We start from the raw sequence: 24,285 nt of genomic DNA, 5'->3' as shown, positions 1-24,285 counted from the left end.
TGTTTCTGTGTACTTAGCCTGTGTGCTTACATCTTTCTCTCTTTATTAACAGATCCTGTTGAAACTGGTGACAAATCCCTATCCATATACAGATAAAGCAGCAGACCTTGTACAGGAGGCGAGTATGCTCCAAGTGAACATGTTTAAACAGGACTCTGACAATGTCAGCATCCCCATTTCTCACATTGATGGTATGTAGCAATTCTTGCAATTACAGAGTACTCCAAGACTTTGGTCTAGATCTTCTAGTCTTAATCAGGCAAACTAAAGACTAATAACTGCAGAAGTCCTGGGTAAATAATGATCTGCAGAATTCAGCCTTTCAGCTGTGGCTAGTATCAAAAATAGAACTTTGTAATTACAAAGTTACCTCTTTGCCCAGAGAAATAATTTCTGGTGTATTTAAGCTGTTTCAGCAGTATTTAAAGTCTCACATCAGGATCCTGTACCAGCATTTTCTAACTGAGTGTATTAATATTTCGTCCCATGGGGCTGCTCATCTCCATTCATCCATGAGTTAAGGGGTTGGGCTGTGCAGGGACCCTTACTAACAAGACCGTGGCTGGAATTTTTCTGCTTCTGCTTTCTGGGACCAGTCACAGTCCTATTGCTGGCACTGTGAAAATTCTGTGGATGGACACTAGATGACATGTCATGTTCTGGCTATTCTGCTCTAACAGTCTGTGTGTAGGAATTTGCAGTACCTAAGTATAAGATAATTGAAATCCTTCAGCCCTCAGCACCAGATTGATATGATGCCTAGAGTCGGCTGCATTACAGAGACTTAATACCAATTTCTGTACACCATGACACTATTCTTCATATGTTGAAGCTGCCTTTTGAGTCTTTCGTGATGAAGATACTATATCTATACGAAGCTGAAAAGCTCTTCAAGGGTTACCTGTGCTGCTCTTCTGATGAGCCAGTAGCTTCTTCCCTTCTGCTTTCGTCTGTGTTACCTGTCACTGTGGTGGTCATGCCATCATAGTAGCAACAGGTGATGCATCTCTTTTCTTACTTCTGTCAGCTGTGTTGGAAGACAGAACTGTGAAACTGAGTGCACTGTAAGAGTGATTTTTGCTGGACAATTGTGTTTTCATCCCTTTTGTTTGCTCTGGGAATTCAGAAACTGCCTCATACTCTTGGAGTGTTGAATTCTACCTCCTTTGGTTTCTGGTTAGTGTGAATCTTATTTATGCTTTATCTGCTCTCAACAGATGTCCTTGATATGGTAGATGTCCTAGTTGAGGGCAGTGATGGCTTAGATGAAGAAATTGGGTTCACTTTAAATGAAGACACTGTTATTCAAACATTTCCATTCAGTGCTGTTGTCCCCGCTGCATTAGAAGCCAGGAATAAACTGCTGCTTCAGACTGAAAATGAAACAGGTACAGAATTTGTTTGTTTGTTTTTATATGGAGAATGGAAATCTTACTTAGGGAGCTCTACAGGACTTTTTATTACAGTTGCAAGCATGAAGAAGTACCTCCATGCTGTTTCTCACTCAAGAGAGGCATGAAAGCTTGTGTGAGATAATTCTGTCCTTCTCTCCTAACCCTGGATTTTATCAGCAGAAGTGTCAATTTTTAATTCTGCTTTTCTAGGAGCACACATCGTAGAGTATCTTGTTGGTGTTTTCACCGATCTTCTACACTCTCAGAGAGACGCCCTTGCCCTCTGCTTGATGTTCCAGCTCTATGATAAAGATCTGCAGTCGCTGAAAGTTTCTAAGTATCCTCAGCTCTACCAATTTAACCAGTATTATAATCTCTGGATACCTCAGCAAGCTCAGGAGCCTGTGGTATGCTATACCTGAATTCACTTCAGCGCTTGAATCATTGTTACTAAAAAGCTGACAGTGTATGAAAGTTAGGTTTTCTTCAGAAAGTAGATTTACATTCAGCTTACATCTTCCTTCTTGATCTTATCAAGGGACACAAATGTTTTTAGGGCATTTTTCCAACATAAGGAGAGGTTTCTGCTATGGTTGGGTAATGAAGCCAGAGCACATGGGTGCTACCCAGTTACCAAAGACTCCAGTTCCTCATCAGGCACAGTGTAGCATTATGTTAGTGCTGCAGGCCAGAGGAGCTGTTATAACACTGTCTGGAGTTTGCTCAGGTATTGGTTTGGAATGCATGGACCAGCCATGCGGGGGGATGCTGTGTTTTTGTTAGCCAAGCAGTGACTAAGTGCGGGTACCCCATGGGAAATCCTTTAACTAGGTGTGTGACAGCAGGGCTGCAGAGTTGTGTCCTTGGGGGGTCAGTCCAGGATACCACATGTAGGTAGCTAAAGAAACTTTGATCTTTAATTTTCTCTTACATGGTTGTTGTGTTTGTTTTGTTTTTATTTTAAACAGTTTAAAAAACGCAAAGAGAAATGCAAAGAACCTGCTGTAGCCCTGGATTCTGTGTTTACAACTTTGCTAAAGAATGCCTATGCAAGAGGAAGCAGTGCCTTACTGGAAGATGATATCCAGACAAAACTGAGAGACCTGGCTTGCCAGCTTCCATCTGAACAACTTCTCTTAGGAGTCAAGCATGTATTGCTGTACCTGAAATCCACAGTGGAAAATTTTGGTGATGTAAGAGCAATGTTTCAGTGGCACTGCGGGTTTGCTTTATTTTTGTGCTGCAGATAGAAATAACTTGGCTGTTAAACCTTTAGGATCCAGTTCTGCACCTTTTTCACACACACAGCTTTCACTGGGGCTGAGAGCACCAGACAAACTTGCAGATAATTTGTAAAGAAATCCTAACCTTCTAATTGTTGGGGGGGGGGCTTTAATTTGTTTCGCATGGATTGCCTTACTGATCTGCATGCAGAGCAAATAAACTGCAGATTTTAAGCTGGCTTGCGGGTCTCTAAGAAACCTTTCTGGAGAGTGAAATTCATTGGCATGTGCTGTGTTAGAAATCACACTGTAGATGAAAATCTAAAAATATTTGTTTGGCACCTTGAGGCTTTTCTTTGAACCAGATTTCTACAGCGAGGACTGATTCCTTCCCCTAGAAAGGTTGTAATCCAGGAAGTTCCTAACTTACTCTGTTACTGTTGGATAATTATCTTTCTGTCCCCATCCTCCTCTTTTCTCAGCTTTCAAAGTGTCTGTGTTTTCACAGCTTAGTAAAACTGAAGGTCCTCGCCTTGTTGACCTCTTTGTGGACCTGCTGAACAGCTTGTTGTGCCGGGGAAATCAGATAGAGTTGGATAATCGGCAGAAACAAGAAAAGCATCAGACTGAATCGGATCTCTTTATGGATGAAGAGTCTCTGATTACAGAGGAGTATTTAAACGACAAGGTACAGAATCCTCTGATACACAGGCTAGAAGTTTACCTGATAACAAACTTCAGTTTGAGTTATTCTAAAGAATAGGGAAATATCTGTGAGTTTTTTGTTGAACCCCTTAGTAAAGGAATTTGTCTGAGAAGTGAGTTCAGCACAGATTTTGTTGACATGTTATCGGCAATTCACCAACGCATGGAATTGGTTACTTATGACAGAGCACAGGGAAAATAGCCAGCATCAGGCTTTGTGAGCACTGTTATTTTGGAAGTCACGAGGATTTCTGGGATTTCACTTAGGATTAAAGTGTGCTACACGGCAGCAGGTTGATGCAGAGAGAGGCTGTTTGTATCTGGGAGAAGACACTGTGAGTATGTAGTTCAGTAGTTTTGAAAATGCTGTCTGGAGATGAACACAAACTGCAGCATCCACAGTCCCAACCCTGAGCTGGAATGTGGTGAGGAGAGGTCATGACAGGGATCACTCAGCTTTGCAGAGGCAATTTTATTTTCCAAAGCCATGTGTCAAGGCTGGTTATCAAAATTAGATACTCGGAGGAGTGAATTTTCTCTCTCCTTTGATTTTTATGTGGATTATTGGAGATTAGAATGGAATTACACTGAAGAATCCAAGAATATACAGTTTCCCCTTGAAAATGTGCTTTGTTGTGGAAAATGCTCGGTGTCTCCCACATGATAGATATTGAAAGAACGGTAATAATATGCTTGTAGCCTGTTAATTTTTTTATTCTCTGATACGTTAATAGCCAATTTCATGTCCAGTAATTGTAATAAACACTTTCTGGAAGATAATTTTTTTTCCTATCTATAATTATCCATGCAGTGATATCGTTACAACTATTTGTTACAGACCCTAGAAGATATGATTATGTTGATTTTCAAACATCCGACGCTGGAGAGTTGGTTCCTGGCTTTAGAGCAACGTTCTCTTCCCCAACACAGTTTGAACCCTGTCACTGTGAAGATTCTGTCAGCTCATGTTAATTCCGGTGTGCTCCAGCTGCTGAAGACAAGTGCCCCAATGTTGCAGAGCATGAATCATATGGATGTGTTATTGAAGTATTTTGAAGCAATCATAAAAAGTGTCTTGAACGATCTACGGGCTGTTGGAAAAGGAGGAAGTCAGGTCACTCCCAAGAGGTCTCACCAGCTAGATGGTCTTCAGGAACTGCATGCATACATGTCTGCAGCTCAGCTGAAGGAGATCACTTTAACCATGCTGCAACTTCCTGAGATGAGCTTGACTGCTCAAAAATCTGAAAAATCCCCTAAAACAGGGAAACAGTTGAGCTTGTATGGACAGATTTTGGTGCAGCTCCTCACAGACAGCTACCAAAGTCAGCCCCAACAAGGAGAACTACTGCTGTCCACAGAGCACATGAAAGCTTTGGGAATATTGGTGTCAGCATCAGCCAGTGAAGATCTGGAGAAAGTTTTCCTTCAGGCTCTCCAAAGCGAGCCAGTGTTTGCACATGCGGTCAGTGTGGAGGTGCAAGTTTACTGCCTTAACCAGGGAACAGAGACCTCCCTTGCCATTGTGAGCATGCTGATAAAGCTCTGTAGGACTCACCTGCTGCAGTTTGAGCTGTGGTGTCTAAGCGGTTCTGTTGAAAAGTGCCTCAGAAAAAACACAGAGAGATTTCTTCCGCTCATTAATGTATATTTGCAATGCAGAGACCAGCATGACTTCACTCGACCTTCCGCAGGTAAAGCCACAACTGATCCCTGTTTTGATTTAGAGGACTAAATTCTATGGTCTAAAAATCTTGTATCCTCTGCTCAATAAGTAGAGCTCATAGAAGTTCTCTTATTAACTTCTAAGGACTCTTTTTTTTTTTTTTTTTTTTTTCTTCTAAGTTCCTTTGCAATAAAGAAGGTAAAGGACTGAAGTGAAGTTTGGATGTTAGACTGAAGTCTTTATGAAGTACCTTTATGGTGGCTGATGCCTGATTCTCTCTTCTGAAACCCATACTACTTACATACTTGAAAATCTGTCCTCGTGCTTATCTAGTATAGGAGGTTAAACTTTTTCTTGGATGTCGATAGAACACTGTCTGAATGGGATGCCATTGCCATATGGTTTTCTGGAATCTAATCTTCTGCTTCTGTAGATGTAAGAGTTGAAAACATTGTGCTAAAATAAATCTCTCATTTGCTGTCTTCCTAAACTGGCACACAGTCCAAAACTTTCCAAACCAGCAGCAGCGTTAAGTTGACAAGATTTCTTTTTTCAACCAGCAAAACTGACTCAGGATTCAGATGGGTAGGATCATGTTAGATTAGTTTCTCTTATTGTGTAGAAATGTGAGTAACAATAGAATCTGGCTGACTGTAGCTGTTGGTTGGGAAAGCTAGTTCTGCAAAGGGAAGTTCAAGTAGTGGAAAGACCTCATCAGTACAGGATGGTAAAAGAACTAAGCCTTCTTCTGGCACTTAATTCAACTGATGACTTTGAGCTTGAATGCTAGAATAGGAAACTGCTGGCAAGCTGACTTGATTTATAAGGTACGTGCTGTCTGCTGATGTGAGAGTAAATTCCCTTGAGTCCATGGTCAGAGAACTGGTAAGGATTTCCTTGTTCCTCATAATCAAGGACGTGGTTTTTTATCACATAGTTGTCCCTCTTTTGAATGTCTGCGTTATTTTCCCATGTCTAATTATTTCAGCTGCGTAGCAAACGGTTTTCTGGTATATTTGCTATCCTAATGATATTAAAGGAGCAATACAGAGTGTGCTCCTCAGAAGCAGTTTAGCACCAATGACAGCATAACAGTTCAAAACTAAGTAAGCTGGGGCTTAATTAGAGAAGTGGTTTGGAATTTTTCTGATTACGTCAGTTGTTACTTAACACTTTTGGTGAAGTTGATGCCCCCTGCTCTCTCCCTGCAGTTGTCTCAGCTGTTCTACCTGTCCTAAGAAAGGCTCTGTGGAAAGAGCTCTTCAGTGTACTTCAAGACACAGAAGCATCGAATGAAATCACTGTGAAATTGCAAGTTCTTTCGAAGTTAGTGCCTTCTTTACAAAGCAAAGGGCTGAGAAAGCTTATGGACCAGCTCCCTGCTGCTCTTGAGAAAGCAGGAAATAATGAGAGGTAGGCAGATCCAATTCCCTGTTCTATGACAAAGTTTTAATCATAAAGCATTGTGATAGACACACGTGAATGGAAATATTATGAGCAAAATGCCATCTTCAGAGAATCTGTCATTTTAAGTTTGGCAGCCACAGAGCTTTAGGCTACACATAAAGCTTGATGTAACATTTTTAATATATATTTCTGCAGTTGGACGGTAGCAGATGCTGTCTCTAGAGTGCTTGAAAACTCTGAAGAGCTGCATTCCTGGAGGAGAAGCCTGTTATCAGCCTGCATGAAGGGATTAGTTGTCATGTACAACAGCAGTAAAGATGAAAGCAAGCAAGATGCAGAGAGACCAGGGCTACTGAGGCTGGAAGAATTACTGGTGAGACTTCTTTTTAATGCCTATTGCCAACATCCAAGATTGTGTCTGTACGGATATGTGCTGTTGTGCTTTTATATTTGTATCTTGGGTAAATGCAGGTTGGGCTTCTTCTTTCGTTTTGTAACTTATGGCTTCTGAGGGCTTTTAGTTGCTTTTTCAAAGTTAATTTAGTCCCTCCACTCCTTGATAAGGAGCAGTTTTGAGTCGATGTTGATGATAGTTTTCTGCTAACAATGCTCTTTGGAAACTTTTCATGAGATTCTCTCTTTAGGACCTGATCGTGCAGAACTGGAGTCTTGCAGGACCTGAGGGTCATAACATTCATCTTGATTGTGCAGGCCTCACAAGGTTAACACTTAGCATTGCCAGGACCGCTGACATATGCAGTTCTGAGCCTTCTGAAAACTGGTTGTTTAAAATACTGTGGTCTACAGTACCCTAGGGAAGCTGAATTTTATGAAAGAACATACTGTACACCCAGTTCATCCTGCTGTCATACCCGTTTGTCATGTCCAGTTGTTAGCTAAGTGCCCTATAAGTACATGAAGATCTTTCAGTGCCTGGGTAACAATCTCTTTAACTTGCCAACATTGCTATCCTTGCAGACTCTTAGAGCCTCATGAATTTAAAGATAGTTGTTGGTTGTTTTGTTTTTGGTTATTTCTTTTTTGGATACCTAGAGACCAGCTGGATTTTTAATTGCATACAGCCCACATGTTTCCTCATTCCCAGACCCAACAAAACAATACTTGCAGTTTCATTTGAAGCAGGAGATAGGATTATTGTGTCTAAGAGTTTTCTTTCCTGTTATCCTTTAATTGTCTCACATGTTTGGTTTGCGTGTTTTTAATGTGTCTATGGAACAGAAATTGCTGGTCATAACCTGTAGAAATTTTATATGCTAAACATAAACATCTTTCTGTTTACTACATGCACAGAGCTTAGTTGAAGAAGTGGACCCAGATGACTGGTACAACCTTGTGAAGGCAGGACTAAAGTAAGTAACTCTGAGATGCACCAAGGACGCTGTTCAGTTCATGTGGCCTTGTCCTGTACCCTGAAAACATCCTGTCTCCCTTGAACTCACTCAGATTTGAAGGTGCTTTTTGCTTCTCAGGTTGAGCTGTTTTCATTGAAACTCTGGGGTTTTGTGCTCTAGTCTGCATAATTAACACGGCTAACTAGATAGTTGGACCAGCTGTTTCTTGACTGGCATAAAGAAGTCCTGTGCTTATTTATGCTCCTTTTTATTTAAGGCATTTCTTAAATACTATTAGTATGAAAATAAATCAGACCATGACACACCATTAATGTGAACCACTTAAAGAAAAGAAATCAAAGGAAGTTGGTAGTTCAGGATAATCGTAGTTTCTGTAGAGGTAAAAGCATTTATATGAAGGGCTGCTGTCTGAAGTGTTAGTAGTAGGAGAAATTATCGTCCTTTGTTAAGTTCATTGCATCTACAGGTATAACTGTGTCCCAATTCTTTTTCCTTTTGGTAATTTATAGCAGTTAATTGCATAAAAGGCATTAAAACAAAATGGCTGAAGGATAGATGTTCGTGACTGTTTTGTGATCTTTACTTCCAAAGGTACCGCTACAGAGATGAAGCATTTCTCAAGGTCCTGAACACCGCTATTCAGCTATTATACAAGAAAGAATCCTCAATTAGTCAGAGATTAGTCAGGCTCTCCAAACTTCACATGATGGTCACGCACCACTCTTTATTTTTGTCAGCCATGCTGAGGTCAAGAGAAGAAGATGACACGAACATCCAGACAAGAGGTATATTTTCTTCTTCCTTCCATTTAACTATATTTAGTAATCTTGTCTTTCTCCCATTGTATTCCATCCATCCCGGAGCCTATCCACCCACATACATTTACAGAGCTATTAAACAATTCCAGAATATTAGCATTTAGTTTTAAATTCTACCTCTGGGTTCAGATGTTCGCATTTATTTTGTGGTTGCCAGTTTTAAGTACTCACCTTTTCTGAAGCTCCGTTAAGGAAGGTTCGTGCCTTTTTTCTTTTTAAATCGTCTTGAAATCTTGAATTGATCCTTTTGGTTGCTGTGAAGTTGTGAGTAAGATCAGTGAAGGTTCTTTTAGAGATACGTGACAGAGGGCCTCTTTTTAGAATTGGTTAGAACAGAAGATTTTAAATTGATTTTGTGAACTCTTTCTTGAGTGTTAATTTACTCCATGTGTATCTGATATTCCTCATGAAAGCTTGCACTGTCCTTTCATCAATAATACAAAGTGGGTCCTAACAAGTAATAGATTTTGTATGTATGTTGCCATCTGAATGTATTTCTGCAAAGCAGCAAGATGGATTGTTTGGAGCTAACTTTGTGTCCAGAGTGCATTCATGTAGACCGATGTCTTTATGACCTGTATTGTTTTGGTATGTATCCTGTAGATCCTCGGGGAAATAAACTGTGTGTTTTCAGGTACTGGAAGCAGAGAGATCTGGATTCAGAATCTGCTACAGATAACCTATTTAACTTTGAGTAACCTAATTACTTACTCATCTGTTTCTCAGCTAGTCATAAGATAAAGGTGAATAACTTTTGTACATCTCAGGACAGAGTTATTGTAGCTTGCTAAATGGCTCTGCAGTGAAGGCAGTTCTTTAAGTGTACTCTATAGAAGCATTTTGATAAGTTACTGCAGCTAGAGCATGATGTTCCATGTTCTGGAGTGCCTTGGGAAGGTTGTTGGGATGTGTGTCTTTCCTCCTTGCAACTCCTGTTACCTTAATCTTTCCTGAGGGAGTATGGAACTGACAGGGCAGAGTAGAGTATGGCATTTTTTTTTCCAAGGTAACAAATGTATGACCATAGAGAAGTTCATCAGGGACATTATGAAGCTTGCCTCACAGTAACATCTGTTTGTTCACCTTGGAAATGCTTTTTAAACTACTTCAAAACATGTTCATTTTTTTCCTTGAATTAAATGTCCCATGATTGTCCTTTGGTGTAGTCATGAAACTGTTTAAACCCGCATGCATCTATTTCAGAGGCATTGGTGGATATCCTGCTGACAGTTGTGAAACTCGACCCTTCAGTGTGTGAGAGCAGTCACCTTGCTGTGCTGCTGGGTGCCTATGGGGCTACGCTGAGTACTGTAGGTATGTCAGCCTGGGAAAGGTAGCTCCTACTAGATCTGTTTCTCATCTTCACAGATCACTGACTTAGCTTTCATTTTTGTTGGGTTTTTTAGATCAGAAGATACTGCTGCTGCTTCAGTTATATGAGAAGAATAATCAAAGTCTTATAAATTCTAGGTAAGTTGACCTCCGTCCTTTATTTTACCTATTATATGCAAGTAAGCAGTCTCAGAACTGGGATTTTAGAGGTGAATATTGCTTCTGGAAACATTTTTCATATAAAAATGGAAAAATGGATAAAAGGTAAAATTCATATTGCCCAGACTTTTGGACAAAGGGATCAGAATGTGGGTATCTGCAGCATCAGTGTTTAGCTTTCTCATTTAATGAGTGCCCCACTCAACCAGAAGGCCAATCATCTAGTTGCTAGTGTAGGATTCCTTCCTGTTCTCTTGGGATACGTCATTTGCTACTTAGCATAACCCTTGCCATTTGCAGTACTCTTGCCCCTGAATAGATGACACTCTGTTAGGGCTCTTCTGTAGAGGACAGGAAGATGCCAGTGAAGAAGTGATGTGTAACCTCTTGTATTAATGTGCATACAGCTAGAGGTCAGATTGGATGGGACTCTGAGCACATGCTATAGCTGTGGGTGTTCTTGATTGTGGAAGAGGGGTTTGGACCAGATGGCCTTTAAAGATTCTTTCCAACTCAAGTGATTCTAAGAGTACCAGTTCAGGTAGGAGGAGAGGGACTGGACTCTTAATTAGAAACCTAATTTCCTTCCTGAGCTTTGTCTGAGACTGTAGATAATCTTTGCAGCCTATAATGTGGGACCATAAATGAAAGTTGTTACTAGAAGGCAATTGAAGTGGCTTGCAGAAGTAAGGGCTGTGGCAGTAGCTGCGTGCTGCATAAATCTTTACCAAAAGCATTTGCAAATGGCAGGGCATTAAGAGGACGAGTCCATTGTCAGAGGCAATTAGGACCCCAAACATTTATATAGCCTTTTTAAAGGAGAAAGAATTTCATACTGTACTCTGAAGTGGATTGGTGGCCAGACACTGACTACTCATGATCCCACCACTGAAGAGATTGAGTGAATATAGAGCACATTCAGGAAAACTGAATACCTGGCAGATCCCAGCTTGTGTTACAGGACATACAGGTTCTGGGTGATAAGGAGCCCAATGCCGTCCCACCAATTGCTTCACTGACAGAGAGGCATGCTGATGCCAGTACCCGCATAGTAAATGACAATATCAGTAGCAACTTAAGCACAGTAAGTGGGGTTTGAGGGGCAACTCGGGGGAGGAATGTAGGAATGTTGTTTCATTGAAGCACCGTGATGCTGGTTTGAAACGTCACTTGCAGTTGAGAAAACCTTCACTGACTAGATCTTGGTCACTCTCTTCATGCAGTTGCTATCATTTTTACCTGCATTTATAGCTTAAAAGAAAAAACCTCTCTTGTGAGAATGTAAGCTCTGGCTTGAATTACCTTTTCCCTTGAATTAGGAAATAGTTAATGAGACACCCTCAGACTGAATTTGAAAAGCTTTTGGATGGATGAGAAAGGTGTTGCCAGGGAAACGAGTTCTAGTTTCAAGTTCCCACAGGATAACGAGTAGAAGTGAAGGGAAAATTTAAATACTAATTTATAGCATCTGTAATTACTTTTTGCTCGGTGCTATCAGCATGTTGACTAACACCTTTACTTTTAACAATGTTTAAGAATCCTGCTGTGGGGTCCAGCTGCTGTGGAGCATCACAAGGCTTGCAAGAGTCTAGGGAAGTCACTGTGGCAGCAGCCAAGCATGGAAGAGATTCTGTGTCTGCTCGATCGAGAAAAGATGATGAAGACAGTTCTGTCTTTCCCTCAGCATCGCCATCTTTTGCCATCTGAGGTGCTGTGGTTTAGCCTGCTGAATTATCCTCCTTGTGATTTGGAAAAAGAGCCTTTCACTTCGGTCTTTGTTTGTTTGTTTTGCACTTGTGTAATATATTGCAATTTGTTTACATCAGGATAAACATTTACATTTGTAAGAGGGACTTTATTAGTTTGGAGCACTTTGCCGAATGTGTTTTTGGTGGGTTTTTTTTGCCTGAAATGAACTGTTTTTCAAATGATTTGCAATAGGACCACATCTTGTCTGTAGGTGTGATTATATATGTTGCCACGTGTAACCATCATCAGAATTTGACTTTTAAAGTTGTTAAATTTGGTTGTCCAAGTATCCACCAACAATGGGCTTTTTTTTTTGTCTTTGATAGCTTGCTAACATGCTTCTGTATCTTTATCTGATAGCTTTTGGAACCATGTTAGTGAAAGCTAAGTGTAAACTCAAGCATGCATTGGCCCAAGTTGTATTAGATTGCACAAGATTTAGGATTGCTGCTGTGTAGTGGAATGAGGTGGTTGGGACAGTTTGAAAATTGGTGTTGTTCCTTATATCATCTTGGTTTGGATTTGGTTTCAGGAGGTGCAGGAGTCACTATATAGAGATGAAAGCATCAAGAATCTTGATGATTTCTATGATCCATGTTTTCTGCTTCAGCTCTTCAGTGAATTGACCAGACCAGGTAAAATTGAATGTTCCCACTTTGACATTTTGTCTCATTTTACTCTGCTGTGGGAGCTGCACGGCTCCATCTGTAGTGCTGTTATTTAAAGTCTGAGGGTTAATACTTCAAAGAAATCACATGGCTTGCTTTGGAAAGGAGAAAGATATATGTGGTTTACCACCTACTGAACTGCAATATAATTTCAGAGTGGCTTAAAAGGTAACCAGGCATAGTTGCTGTTAAAGTCTTTTTAAAGCACTTTTCCAAATAGTACAGTATTTCTAGTGGGATTTAGGTACTTAGAACTATGTAGCAGCATAGGCACCAAGCTGTTCTTTTCCAGAATGGTAAGTATTCCCTCATAACGTTTTCAATTGCAGCTGTTTAACCGTATGTAGAGGGGCTGATCTGCTTAAAATGATGAGAGGTTTTTAAACTGGACCATCATGGAGGTGACTGTGCCCATGTTCGGTATCTTTGAAAAGTTAACTAAGCTCTACATAGTGCTTGGAAGCTGCTTGCTTAGTCTCACTTAGATTTTTTGATGTGACTGCTTCACATATGCGCATCCCTGCTATTAATCACCTGCACACTTGCCTGTTTCAAGGGCAATTAAAAGCCAAAGTAGCATATAGATCATAAGGAATTTCCTAACCAGCTCCCTCCCCTTGCTGATTGTGGTTAACCACTGTGTAGTTTTGTGGGTTTTGTTTTCCACAACAACAGCATCACAAGCAATTAGCATGTTGATAATTGTCTGTCATTGAAATCACACTTGGTCTTTGTTCACTTAACCTCTTATAGTGGGGTTTCTATTTTGTATGTCCTTGTCCTGTATTTAGGTATAGTTGCAAACTGCTCTGTGTAATTTCATGAGTCTGTTCCCAAAGAAGCATTTTAAAGGGCACAAGTGATTTGCGCATTTGAGTCCCGTCGCGCTCCTAAACCATGTCAGCTGCTTTTGGAATTCCTCATTCTTTATTTATTTGCTCTTTGTACCGGCTGCATGCTGCCCTATGCACAGATGTTATATAACTGCTGGATTTATAAACACAGACTTACTGCACGGTGTTTAATGCTCACTGGGTAAAAAGTGAGTCTGGAGCTGGGCAGATAGCAAGTTCTGTCTAAGTTTAGCTCTGATAAGCATCTTGTGGAAAGCTTTTCCATCATGATTCTCAAGGTACTTTAAACAAACTATATGTCAGACAGAGACAGAACTTTTTCTCCTTATAATAATATCTTGTTATTTGATGTTATTATTGAATGCATTCCCCAGGGTCAGCTGGATGGAAAATATTGCTATCGTATGTTTTCAGTGAGAGATGGTTTTCCTAATCGATCTCTTTGTGACTGTTAAATACAAATAGCACAGGAGATAGTCTGAAGGGTTTACATCAAGTCATTGCCAGCCATCAGTGAGTAGAAATGGCACAATCCAAAAACACACAGCCCCTAAAAGAGAAACTCAGCATCTTGATGACAAAATGCAATGGAAGATAAACAACAGGTTCAGGGATGTTTTTTGTTTGGCTGGTTACTGATCATTGCTGGGTTATAGCTTAGTGCTTCAGTAGAAACATGCCTTACCAGCAGAATCACCCATGCTTGCATGATCACAGTTGTTTTTCTGTTATTCTCTTATCCACTGTATAATGAAAACTCTTTAGGTGAAAGTAGGTTTTCTGCTGTCTGGGCTGATCTTGCTTTCATGCATGCACTTAGAAAGCACCCAGAAAGTGTTGAGGAAGAGAATTTTCCCTCCTCTTCTTTCTTGCACTTAGCTTTCCTGAAACAGTGGAATATGAGATATCTTAAGAGAATTTACTGCTGACTTTGTGTGGTCTGCCAGACAGTCTCATATCTGTCTCAAAGAAATGAGTAACCACCTTAATTTCAGTGCTAGGAAAGAATTCTTACTGAGTGATTTGCAGGATGCTTTTGTTAGCTGAAGGAGCCTTCAGCATATGGCTCTGTGATGAAACAAGAGCTTGTGGAAGTAGATCTAGAAATTGGTGTTTATGAGTGGAAGTTTTAGTAAGGATTGTGGTGCTGTTATATACTCTATGAAATGTGAGTATGATGCACTGGATGTTTTTCTTAATTTTTCTCCTCTGCTCACACAGAATGTTTTGTGGCGTGTCACAAGTTTGTTGAAGTCAATGCCTTGGGCCTAACGGTGGCTGCCCTTAGCAGCTATGATCCCAACATGAGAGCAGCAGCATATTTTGTCCTGGCTTCGTTTCGTTCTCATCTGGAAGGAGCTCGCTTTCGAGAGCAGAAACAGGTATGGTTGAGCTCCATTGATAGTTAACCAGGTTGGGTATGTTAGGTCAGAGATGCTAAGGGGAAAGTTGCTGCCTTACTCATCTTCCTGCCTGCATGTGGAAAGAGAGCCTAAGGCAGCTTTTTATCCTCTGTCCCATTGCTTGTCCACTTTTGTATTTGTGATTCTATATTCATTGGGAAGAAATAGAGGGGAAAACGCATCTAGATAACGGTTTTATTTGTAGGAACAGAAATCCTGGTGGGGTTGGTATTTGATCGTGGCCATTGTAATATTTTAAAATCTTACTTCTGTATGTATACACTACTGTTGTATTTGTTTGGGTGATAGTTCAAGATTAATCTCCCCTGGGTTCTTGTGCTGCAGTTGCTGTACCTCATGGATGCTGTGCAAAATGGAATCAGGCAGCAGAACCTCAGATTTACCTTCTCCCTCACCCTCTACATTGCTCGTGTGGCACAGCAGATGCTGAAGCCAGGTACTATAATCTATTGCACATGTTGAATTTCTGGCATGTTAATGGTGGTTTGCATGGGTAACTGCGCCTGAAATTCAGGCCTTTAAATACCATTTGTCTATGAATCGTTGATATGATATAGGCTCCTGCTCATTTGCGTGTTTTCTTATGCTATTTTCCCTCTTTCATGAGCACAGCTGATGCCACAGAGTTGTGAGGTAACTGTGAATGTGTGTAGGGCTAGACTGAACGTGGCTGAAAGGCAGTCTCTATTGGGATAGCTGCTTTGCCCTGTGGATGATGCCTGACCAAAGTTCAGCATCTCTGGAAAAACAGTTGAGTTTGAATTTTACCCTCCAAGTAAAGTTTGGCCCAGCTCAAACAATATAATCAGCCTTAGAGCACAGGCTCTCCTTGCTGCAGTTAACACACTGTTTTGACAGCTAGCTGAAAAACTGTGTGGCTGCATATTGGGTACGTTGTCCTCCTCCTCAATAACCAACCATTGTTTCTCTTCACAGAGGAGCACATGTACACAAAGATCAACAGGTTCCTTTTGTCACACCAGTATTTGGACCTGAGGAAAGTACCGGGATTTTTCCAGCTTTTCTACAGTTTTGACTTTGAGGTAACGTAAGAATCCCTTTATAGATGGTTTGATTGAGATGTTTTAGGAATAGGAACTTTACAAGTCTCGTTGTCAGTGCATATTTGGGCTGTAGAGTAACTGTTCTTGATGGACGTTGTTATTGATTAAATGTAATGGAGATGAAAGTGGAGAAGTCCAGAAGAAGCTGCTTAGCACTGTGCTGATGTTCCCAGGGGACTGGTTTGTTGTGCTTATGAGCCGCTGTCGTTCTGAAATGTCTGATGGTGCTGTTTTTTATGACTTGTAGCACAAAATAGAACGTGATTGGGTACTCAGACTTCTTGGGGAAGGGCTGCGTGATAAACACTGCTACCAGCTCTATGATTACCAGAGGATTTTCCATGTCATCCTTTCCTTTTTCAACAGTCCTTTGTGCGATGAAGGCTCTCAGGTAAGAATTTAAAGATAAATAAAGATAAATAAAATGGTGTGGTTTGAATATCTTAAATACGACGCAGAACAGATCAATTGACTCTTCCCTTTCTCTCTTGAAAATTTTTTCACTGTTGATTTTGTATGTGTTGAAGAGGGAAATAACATGTCTAATCCAGTCACATACATGGGCCCTGAAATTAGAAGAGGCCCCTGCTCATGTGGCACAGGCTGCCCAAATAAGCCGGGAGTGCCCATCCCTGCAGGTGTTCAAGGCCAGGTTGGATGGGGCTCTTAACTAACTTTCGTCAGCTGATGGTCTGGCTGCACAGTGTTATTTTTTCTGCTTTGTGGAAAACATTGCAGACTTTGGTTTTGTTGGTACTGTCAGGGTCTTTGTTCTGTTAGGTCTGTTTATCCCTAACTAGCAGGTTATCTCTACAGAGCTTTAAGAAAAAGAAGAAAATTTGGAGGCCAGCAGCTCTTAGGATTATAATCGCCCTCCCTGAAAAATCTGCTCTGTTAAAGAGTATCTCATTTAGCTGTGAAAATCTTGGACAGAGCAAAAGCTGTCTTACTTCCTCAGGGCTTCCTTGAAGATGAAACATTGGAAAGAGAATGTCTTTTGTTCCCTGAACACATGATGTTTGGGAACATATTTTAAGTTGATTAGATTCCGGATACCAGATTGCTAATTACATCCTTTGGAAAGATGGGTAGTAATTACATGTTGGCTATATTCTCATTTTGTAAAAGAACAAATTATATTTTCTGTTTCAGAATCACATTCTAGAGGTGCTACAAAGCGCTGCCTGTGTCACCAAAGCTGCTTATGAGCTGATACAAGACCACAGCCTCCTAACCTGGATACTGCACATCTTAGAGAAAAGGTAACAAGGGACGTACTGGTGAAATGAGAACAGTTCTACTGTCCCACATGCAGGAAATAATTATGCAACTGAATATAAAAACAAAGGGTGGCAGATATAGAAATGACTCCGCCAGTGGTTGTGATATTTGGCACCTCCGGCCGTACTGGCAGAACTTGCTGAACTCTGAAGTGCTCCCTTGTGTATCTAAAAACAAAATCAAGGCACTTCCAAATTGTAGTAGGAGGAGAGTTTCATGTTTTTGAAAACCTTAGAAAGAAAAAAAAAAGTTATTTTAGTGCATTCAAATCTCTTTAATACCCATACCTCACACCTTATAGGACTTCTGAAAGAGTACTTGCATGACATTGATTCTGAGCTCACTATGATACTCAGAATCACAGAATGACCTGGGTTGGAAGGGACCTCAAGGATCATGTAGTTCCAACCCCCCTGCCTGGCAGGGCCACCAAACATACACCTTTACTAGATCAGGTTGCCCAGGGCCCCGTCCAACCTGGCCTTGAACACCTCCAAGGACGGGGCATCCACAGCCTCCCTGGGCAGCCTGTTCCAGGGCCTCACGACTCTCCTAGTAAAGAACTTCCCCCTAATATCCAACCTAAATCTTCCCTCTTTCAACTTAAAACCATTTCCCCTAGTCCTACTAAGTGACTCCCAGTTGCTTCTCCCAGATATGTGTTCGTCTGTGTGTACAGTCTTTCTTGTGTAGATTGACGTGGGAGGTTGTTGGCTGTTCCCCAACTGCAGTGTGGCAGGAGGAAGTGCTGGGTGTTTGCCTTGTCTGAGGACAGGCAGCAGCCTGGGTCTCCACTGCTGGGGTTTCGTGGGCCTCCCAGCCCTGACAGGTCCTGGCTGTGAGGTTGCTGCTCCCAGCTTGCACCAGAATATAGCCCCCCCTGGGAGACAGAATGGTTTCTGGTTAAGTCTGTCTTTCCTATGAGTATTTATTCTTTTGTTTGTTGGTTGCTTTTTCAGGTTTCTGGAAAACAAGCTGCTAAACAGAATCATTTCCTTAGTCCATACTCTGTGGCTAACAAATGTAGGAAGCAAGAGAGAAAGCAAGAAAAAGCCACAGGAGAACAGGAAGCTTCTTCCTATTCAGCTTGTAAATGAATTTCTTTATGTTTTGATTGCTTTAGTTAAACTTATTCGGTAAGTTGTTGTTTTTCTTTCAAAATCAGTTTGCGTATTGTTCTCTGTCCAGTTGGAAATCTATGAAGGCTGAGAGAATGTCTCGGTCTCTGATGACTGTAATGCTCTTCTCCCCTTCAGTCTGAATGTAACTTGTGAACCTCAGTGAGATTTTCAGGAAGATGCCGCTGCTGTTAATGTACTGGGAACAAAATGGCAACTGTTGCATAGTTACCATCAAGTTCTACATCGTTAGTAATTAGCTATTTTTAAGCTGCTGTGTTTTAAGCTGCTTTTCACTTCTGGATTAGCGCCTGCAGGTAGTGGTACTGTTTGTTGCAGGGGTCTTTCATGCCATCCAAAGTGTTGGGCTCTTTATGGTCTGAACCATGTCTGCAAAATTATATAAAGAGAAGTCATGCAAGGTTCTACACAGCAGTATTAAGTCAGTCCCTTCTCTGCAGACCCAGCACACTCAGTGAGCCCACACACTGCAGCTGCAGCAGAGATAGCAGTAAGCAAACAGGTAGATAAGCAGTTCTGTTTGGGTCCCTAATAGCACCCGCAGCATTTCTTGCAGATAAGTATTGCCGCAACCTGGAGAAGCTTTGCTTATTTTCTCAAAATTCTGCTGATACATGCAAAATAAAGTGTAGATGAAGTGCCAGACCTCTGGCCTCTTCCTAGTGTGCCATATGCCTTTGGCTCTTACTGCTGGGAGAGCAAAGGCTGTGTTCCATGAGCTGTATGCCAGACCCCAGTGGTGTGAAGCTCTGGGGATTCAGTGGGAACGAAGCTAATACTGGTACCTTGAGAAACTGAAGTGGAGAACCATAAGAGGAAAGTGGAAGGAGGAAAACCTGTGTTTATTATTGCATTTAACTCATCAGCATGCAGAAAAATACATGGAGCTTGTTCCTGTTTCTCTAGGACTAATTTAGATCAAGCCAGGCTGGCGCAGTTTTTCACTACATTCAGTTCTGTGCTGGGATATCGTGCTCTCGTTGTCAAGGCCTTTAAAGAAATGAGTCGATTCACTGTGAATGACAGTGTTCTCTCAAACAAAGACATCCTGCTGTTGTTGCATAAGTGGAGCATCACTGAAAAGGACCTGCAGCTCCAAGAGGATGTACAGAATCTTGCTCAGAAATACCACATCAAAGAATTGCTTAGTAAGTACTAACAGTATTTAAGAAGATTAATATTGCTAGAATTGCTGTATGTTAACCATACAAATTAGGCAAGCTTCCTAGAAAGAAGTATTAATAACTGTAGTCAATCAGATGCAGCTTGGGGGTGGAGGAATGGAAATGGAAAGCCAATTTTCAGATCTTTATTGTTGCATTTTCTAATTTTAACACAATTCTGGAAGCCTTAAGGCAGTCAATTTTCAAAAAGAGCTTTAAAATAAAACTTAGTTGGAGGTTCAGCACACTTGGGATGTGAAAAATTTATATCCCATGCTTATCAGTCACACTTGGTCAAGATGCAGCTATGTTGGGGCAGGGCATGCTTTGCTCCTTTAGCCTACATTGTTAAAAAGAAACGTAACTATGTTGGTGCCTCCTTCCTTGAGCTGGTGTGTGTTATGACTCCACTAGCCCAAAGAATTGTGCTGTGTGAATTTCTCATGATCCTGTGTAAATAGTCGTAAAATCACAGAATGGTTTGGGCTGGGAGCTCAAAGCCCACCCACCCCAATCCTTGCTGTGAGCCGGGCTGCCCCCCACCAGCTCAGGCTGCCCAGGACCCCATCCAACCTGGCCTTGAGCACCTCCAGGGATGGGGCATCACAGCTTCTCTTGGCAAATAATGTAGTATGTTGATATTGTTTTTCTTCTTATAGAAAATATCAAAGAAAAGAGCAAATCCCAAGCCTCATCTCATCATCGTACTCAGAAAAGGAGAAAGGCAGAAGAAGACAGCATGGCTGCAGACCTGAATGCGTCTGAGCTGGAGAAATGCAGAGATGATCTAAATGCCATACTTGTTCACTGGGAGCCCGTTTTCCCAGCACTGCCTACCAAAAATCCAGAGGAATCCCTCAAATCTGCTGACCCTGCAGATGAAGCAGTCAGCCTGACCTGTGCATCCGCATACATAGTAACTAAATGGCTGGTAAAGTCCATGGTTGAGCACAGCCTCAATATGCAGAACGTTTCATTAACTCTGCAGTGGCTGCAGAATTGCATCTTGCCACACCCAATGGCAGTGCAGGAGGTGCTCAGGGATGAGACCCTGAGGAACAACATCTTCAAGTTTTACAGTCGGATCTGCGAGGCCAGCAGTGGGGCAGTGGAACACTTAAAAGATCTCTGCTTGTTCAGTTCAATTATGCTTCACCTGATGGATGCTCAAGGCCTGACTAACAACAGCTGTCATGAACTTGTAAAAACGTTGTGTCAGTCAGCAGTGATGGAAGAAGATGTGAACAAGAAGGGTAACTTGACTCTTCTTTCTCAGTCATGTTACAAGGCAGAGTTGTGATAGACAGTAGGTTGTTCCGTGGGTATTTTATTCATCAGAACTGGAGTTTTGTGTTCATTGGTGCTCATTACTTGAACAGTGTGAGAGCTGTGTCTCAGGTGTGGTATGTGGGTTGGCAGAGAATATGGCTGTGCTGTAGGGGCTTCTGGTTGTACAACAGTCATACTCCCTGAAAGAAACTTTCCCTTCTAGGATGTTAATGGAGTTGAGTGAGGTACATAAATGTAATTCCAAGGGGAAAAATAGTCTGCAACAAATAAATCCACATGGGTTCTTATCCAAATACTGTTCATTGTTCCCATTGAATTGCAAAAGGCACAGGTCAGATTCCAGACCTTTTTATTTAAAGATGTTGGCAAGGTGTGTTAACAAGAAACTGTTTTCTATCCTTACTATGGGAAAGATAGTTGGCTTTGTAGGAGTGAGTTTGGCTTTGTAACTTGCGTGTATTCCATCTAGAAAATGGTTAGGAAGGTTATACAGTTGTCTAGATAAAGTGAGCTATTTTGTTACTGCTACACGGAATTAGAAACGTATCTGTTCTGATTGTTTTCTGCTTATTCTTCCACAGCTGTTTCTGTATTCCTGACTTCTGTTTACATCGGGGACATATGGCTTGGAGCACAGGAGCCAGATATGTTAATAACCCACGTCAGATTGATCTGCAGTAGTACAGATGATAAATTAAACGATGATGACATGGAAACTGACAAACACGGAGAAGAAACTATTGTGCCTCTTTGCAGAACCCTTTCCTCAGCTGCACTGGGACACTGATTCAGCAAACTGACACGTCTGTAATGTTACATGCTCAGCCTTCATTGCTTTGAGCCATGAAACCCTCCTGAACTGTTCTTCATGTGAAACTAACTTGTCAGAAAGATCAATATTTTATTACTTGGTGTGAACTCACAGGAGGAGGAGCGATTCATCACGGCCATATTTTTTTTCCTTCTTCAGTTATGGAACACAACATTATTTATATCATTTTTTATTACAAGCATTTTTAATCTTATGAAGAACCAAAGAAAACTTATCAGTGCATCTCCTCTGGTCTGTATTTCAGTCCCCATGCAATTAAAACCCATCCTCTCTCTGATGTAGGATGTTGAAAAAATGACTGCAGTACTTCAGCACGGTTTGGTATGAGAGCAAAGAACATAAGTGCACAGAGCTTTAGCCAGAATGGTTTGCTGTTTCTTGAAGAAACATTTATTTCAGGATACTTGATACTAAAAAAGACAGCACCGAGCCCTTGGGTTCGTAATGGTCTCGGGTTCTTCTCATTTTTAGATTGCTTTTGAAAGCATTTCTATCAGAGGTGGTCTGTTTTTAATCTCTTTTCTCTTGTTGTTGTTTTATGGTTGTGCATTGTTGTTGTTTTTTAATTAAAAAACGCACTGCCCATCATCACTGCTGGAACATTCAGCAAAGACTTCTCCATTCTAAGAAGATGAGAGAGAGAGCTGAGACCCAAACAACTTGCTGGTGATTGATAAAACATGTGTTTTATTGGATGTTCTCTGTGAAGTGTGATAAATGTTTCTGGAGCATGGCCTCCAGGGCAGTTTAACGCATCATTCCAGACACGCAAACAGGCAGAGCCTGAACTCAAACCTTTGAAATGTAAAACAGGGTTTATTAAATCGACTCATGAATATGTGCTGTGCCCAGGTACTCCATACAGGGGCTGTGCTGAGGGAAGAATTCAAAGTGCACACTCCTTGTGATCTTTATATAATGTGTTGGTTTTTTTTAAGAATAAAAGAACATGAGATGCAGATGAGGATTGCTTCTGCCTGCCTGTATCCTTGTCCTAAAGAAGCCGTAATACATCTATCAAGACCTGGTTTAAAATTTAAAATGTTACCTTGAAAAAGCTGTACAAGCCCAACAGAGGCTGAAGCGGGACATGATATTAATAGAGACTCATTGGAGTGCAACAGCAAGTAATGTTCTTTGCAAAGAACAAAAGTATTTTGCTTAATTTAGAAACCCAAAACAGACAAAATGAAACCAGAGGAGCTGCGCAAGGCAGGATCTGAAAGTGAGGGTTGGAGACGAAAAGAAGCCATCTCGTCTGAGTGGGAAAGGATACTCATGGCACGTAGGAGAAGTTTTTCAGCTGTCTTCAGGGACAGATCGCATCAAGCAGTGGTTTATAATGTGATTTGTTTGAGAGAATTAAAGAAATGAGATAAAACCATTCAAACTGTAAAAGGCCATAATGCACAAATACTTTTCTCTTGGAACTATAGAAAGTCAGTCACTGCCCAAATCTATCCTAATTGGCAGTAAATTAATTTTCCCCAAGCCAAGTCTGTTTTGCCCTGATGGTAACTGCTAAGCAATCTCCCAGTCTTAATTTTGACCCCGGGGCAGCCAGAAAGCAGCTGGGTGGGCAGCTTCATGCAGCCCAAGGCCAACCCACTGCAATGGCTGATGTACTGCAGGGCAGCAGTGGCAAACTATAGACCCTTCCAAGCACTTCTGAAGGGAACAAAACCCAAAGTCTCAATGCCACAACCCCTTGTTATTCTGTCTCCCAGCAAGCTTTATGAGAAAGTTTTGGGGTATGTACCTCAATGGTTCCTAATAATACCTTTTTACACACCGTGTTTGCTTAAAAGGATGGTGCAACTGTGTTGCTTGCAGAAGGAGCATTTGTTTGTTGAAGCTCATCCACTTGGAAGAGTAATTGATGAATTAAGACCCATTTCTGGAAGTGCATCAGACACAAACAGGCATGCTCAATTATTTCTGCTTTAACAGCTATTGGCACACCTGGATATTTCCCTCTGTGAATGGATGCGGTGTTTTCTCTATGCAGTCACTGCTAGAATAAGAAAAATGACTGTCATGTTTATAGCTGGCTTTAGCTGATGAGTTGCAAGGTACTACAGGAGTGGAAAGTAACATAAGGAGACCACAGCTGTGAACAGGGCCAATCATATATGCTGGTATGTTTTCTTTGCAGTAACATACAAAATGCAGGCTAACTACTTTAATATGAATCCCCGCTAAGGGGGGAGATTTTCTGATGGCCTTAAGCATTCAGAATGGCTCAGTTGTGATTAATATCTTCCTGGTTTTGTTGTTTTCTCCAATATTGTTAATAACAAAATATTCAAGGTTGGAGGAGAGGATTGCTCATACAGGTTTTCATTTATAAATGGTTGTTCTGGAAACAAAAGTAATGCAGGATACTATGCAACCTGTAGGGAAGCTGCTTTAGCAGGACTTGATGGTCTCCAGAGGCTCCTTTCCAAGCCCTGCCATTCTGTGATTCTCAGTAAAGAGGTGCAGCTTCTGTGAGCTTCAATATAATCTAACAATGGAGCAATTAAGAGATTATGATGAACTTTTTTTCTAGATATAATGGTCAAGTATCTTTAAAATAAGAAGCCCCCCACAGATGGCTGGCAGATGAATGATTTGTGTGTGTGAATTGCTGCCAGCGTATTCAGAATGAATGTCAGTAAATTGGACGGTGAGTCAGTATCTTCAGAAGTTAAGATTGAATGGAATAAATCGTGGAGAGGATTCGGGAGTGGAAAACTTGCCCC

At 41.2% G+C, this 24,285-nt stretch overlaps 1 protein-coding gene across 1 annotated transcript in view; it reads left to right on the top strand.

Annotated features, from left to right (window-relative positions):
• The window catches only part of URB1 (URB1 ribosome biogenesis homolog), a 41,374-nt gene extending 18,868 nt beyond the window's left edge, over positions 1 to 22,506 (top strand). The window contains exons 17-39 of the mRNA XM_015881319.2: positions 53 to 191; positions 1,218 to 1,388; positions 1,605 to 1,801; positions 2,363 to 2,587; positions 3,126 to 3,305; positions 4,161 to 5,016; positions 6,200 to 6,401; positions 6,591 to 6,768; positions 7,707 to 7,765; positions 8,360 to 8,553; positions 9,790 to 9,900; positions 9,993 to 10,056; positions 11,614 to 11,785; positions 12,359 to 12,461; positions 14,570 to 14,730; positions 15,097 to 15,208; positions 15,709 to 15,815; positions 16,084 to 16,227; positions 16,989 to 17,098; positions 18,077 to 18,253; positions 19,163 to 19,404; positions 20,079 to 20,672; positions 21,291 to 22,506. Of these exons, the coding sequence (XP_015736805.2) occupies positions 53 to 191; positions 1,218 to 1,388; positions 1,605 to 1,801; positions 2,363 to 2,587; positions 3,126 to 3,305; positions 4,161 to 5,016; positions 6,200 to 6,401; positions 6,591 to 6,768; positions 7,707 to 7,765; positions 8,360 to 8,553; positions 9,790 to 9,900; positions 9,993 to 10,056; positions 11,614 to 11,785; positions 12,359 to 12,461; positions 14,570 to 14,730; positions 15,097 to 15,208; positions 15,709 to 15,815; positions 16,084 to 16,227; positions 16,989 to 17,098; positions 18,077 to 18,253; positions 19,163 to 19,404; positions 20,079 to 20,672; positions 21,291 to 21,496 (4,704 nt within the window). The 3' untranslated portion in view covers positions 21,497 to 22,506. The remainder of the gene's footprint in view (positions 1 to 52; positions 192 to 1,217; positions 1,389 to 1,604; positions 1,802 to 2,362; positions 2,588 to 3,125; positions 3,306 to 4,160; positions 5,017 to 6,199; positions 6,402 to 6,590; positions 6,769 to 7,706; positions 7,766 to 8,359; positions 8,554 to 9,789; positions 9,901 to 9,992; positions 10,057 to 11,613; positions 11,786 to 12,358; positions 12,462 to 14,569; positions 14,731 to 15,096; positions 15,209 to 15,708; positions 15,816 to 16,083; positions 16,228 to 16,988; positions 17,099 to 18,076; positions 18,254 to 19,162; positions 19,405 to 20,078; positions 20,673 to 21,290) is intronic.
• Positions 22,507 to 24,285: the final 1,779 nt, after the last annotated feature.

The sequence above is a fragment of the Coturnix japonica genome, chromosome 1, assembly GCF_001577835.2.
Source record: "Coturnix japonica isolate 7356 chromosome 1, Coturnix japonica 2.1, whole genome shotgun sequence".
NCBI classification, from domain to species: Eukaryota; Metazoa; Chordata; class Aves; order Galliformes; family Phasianidae; genus Coturnix; species Coturnix japonica.
This window is presented reverse-complemented; position numbering and strand designations above follow the sequence as displayed.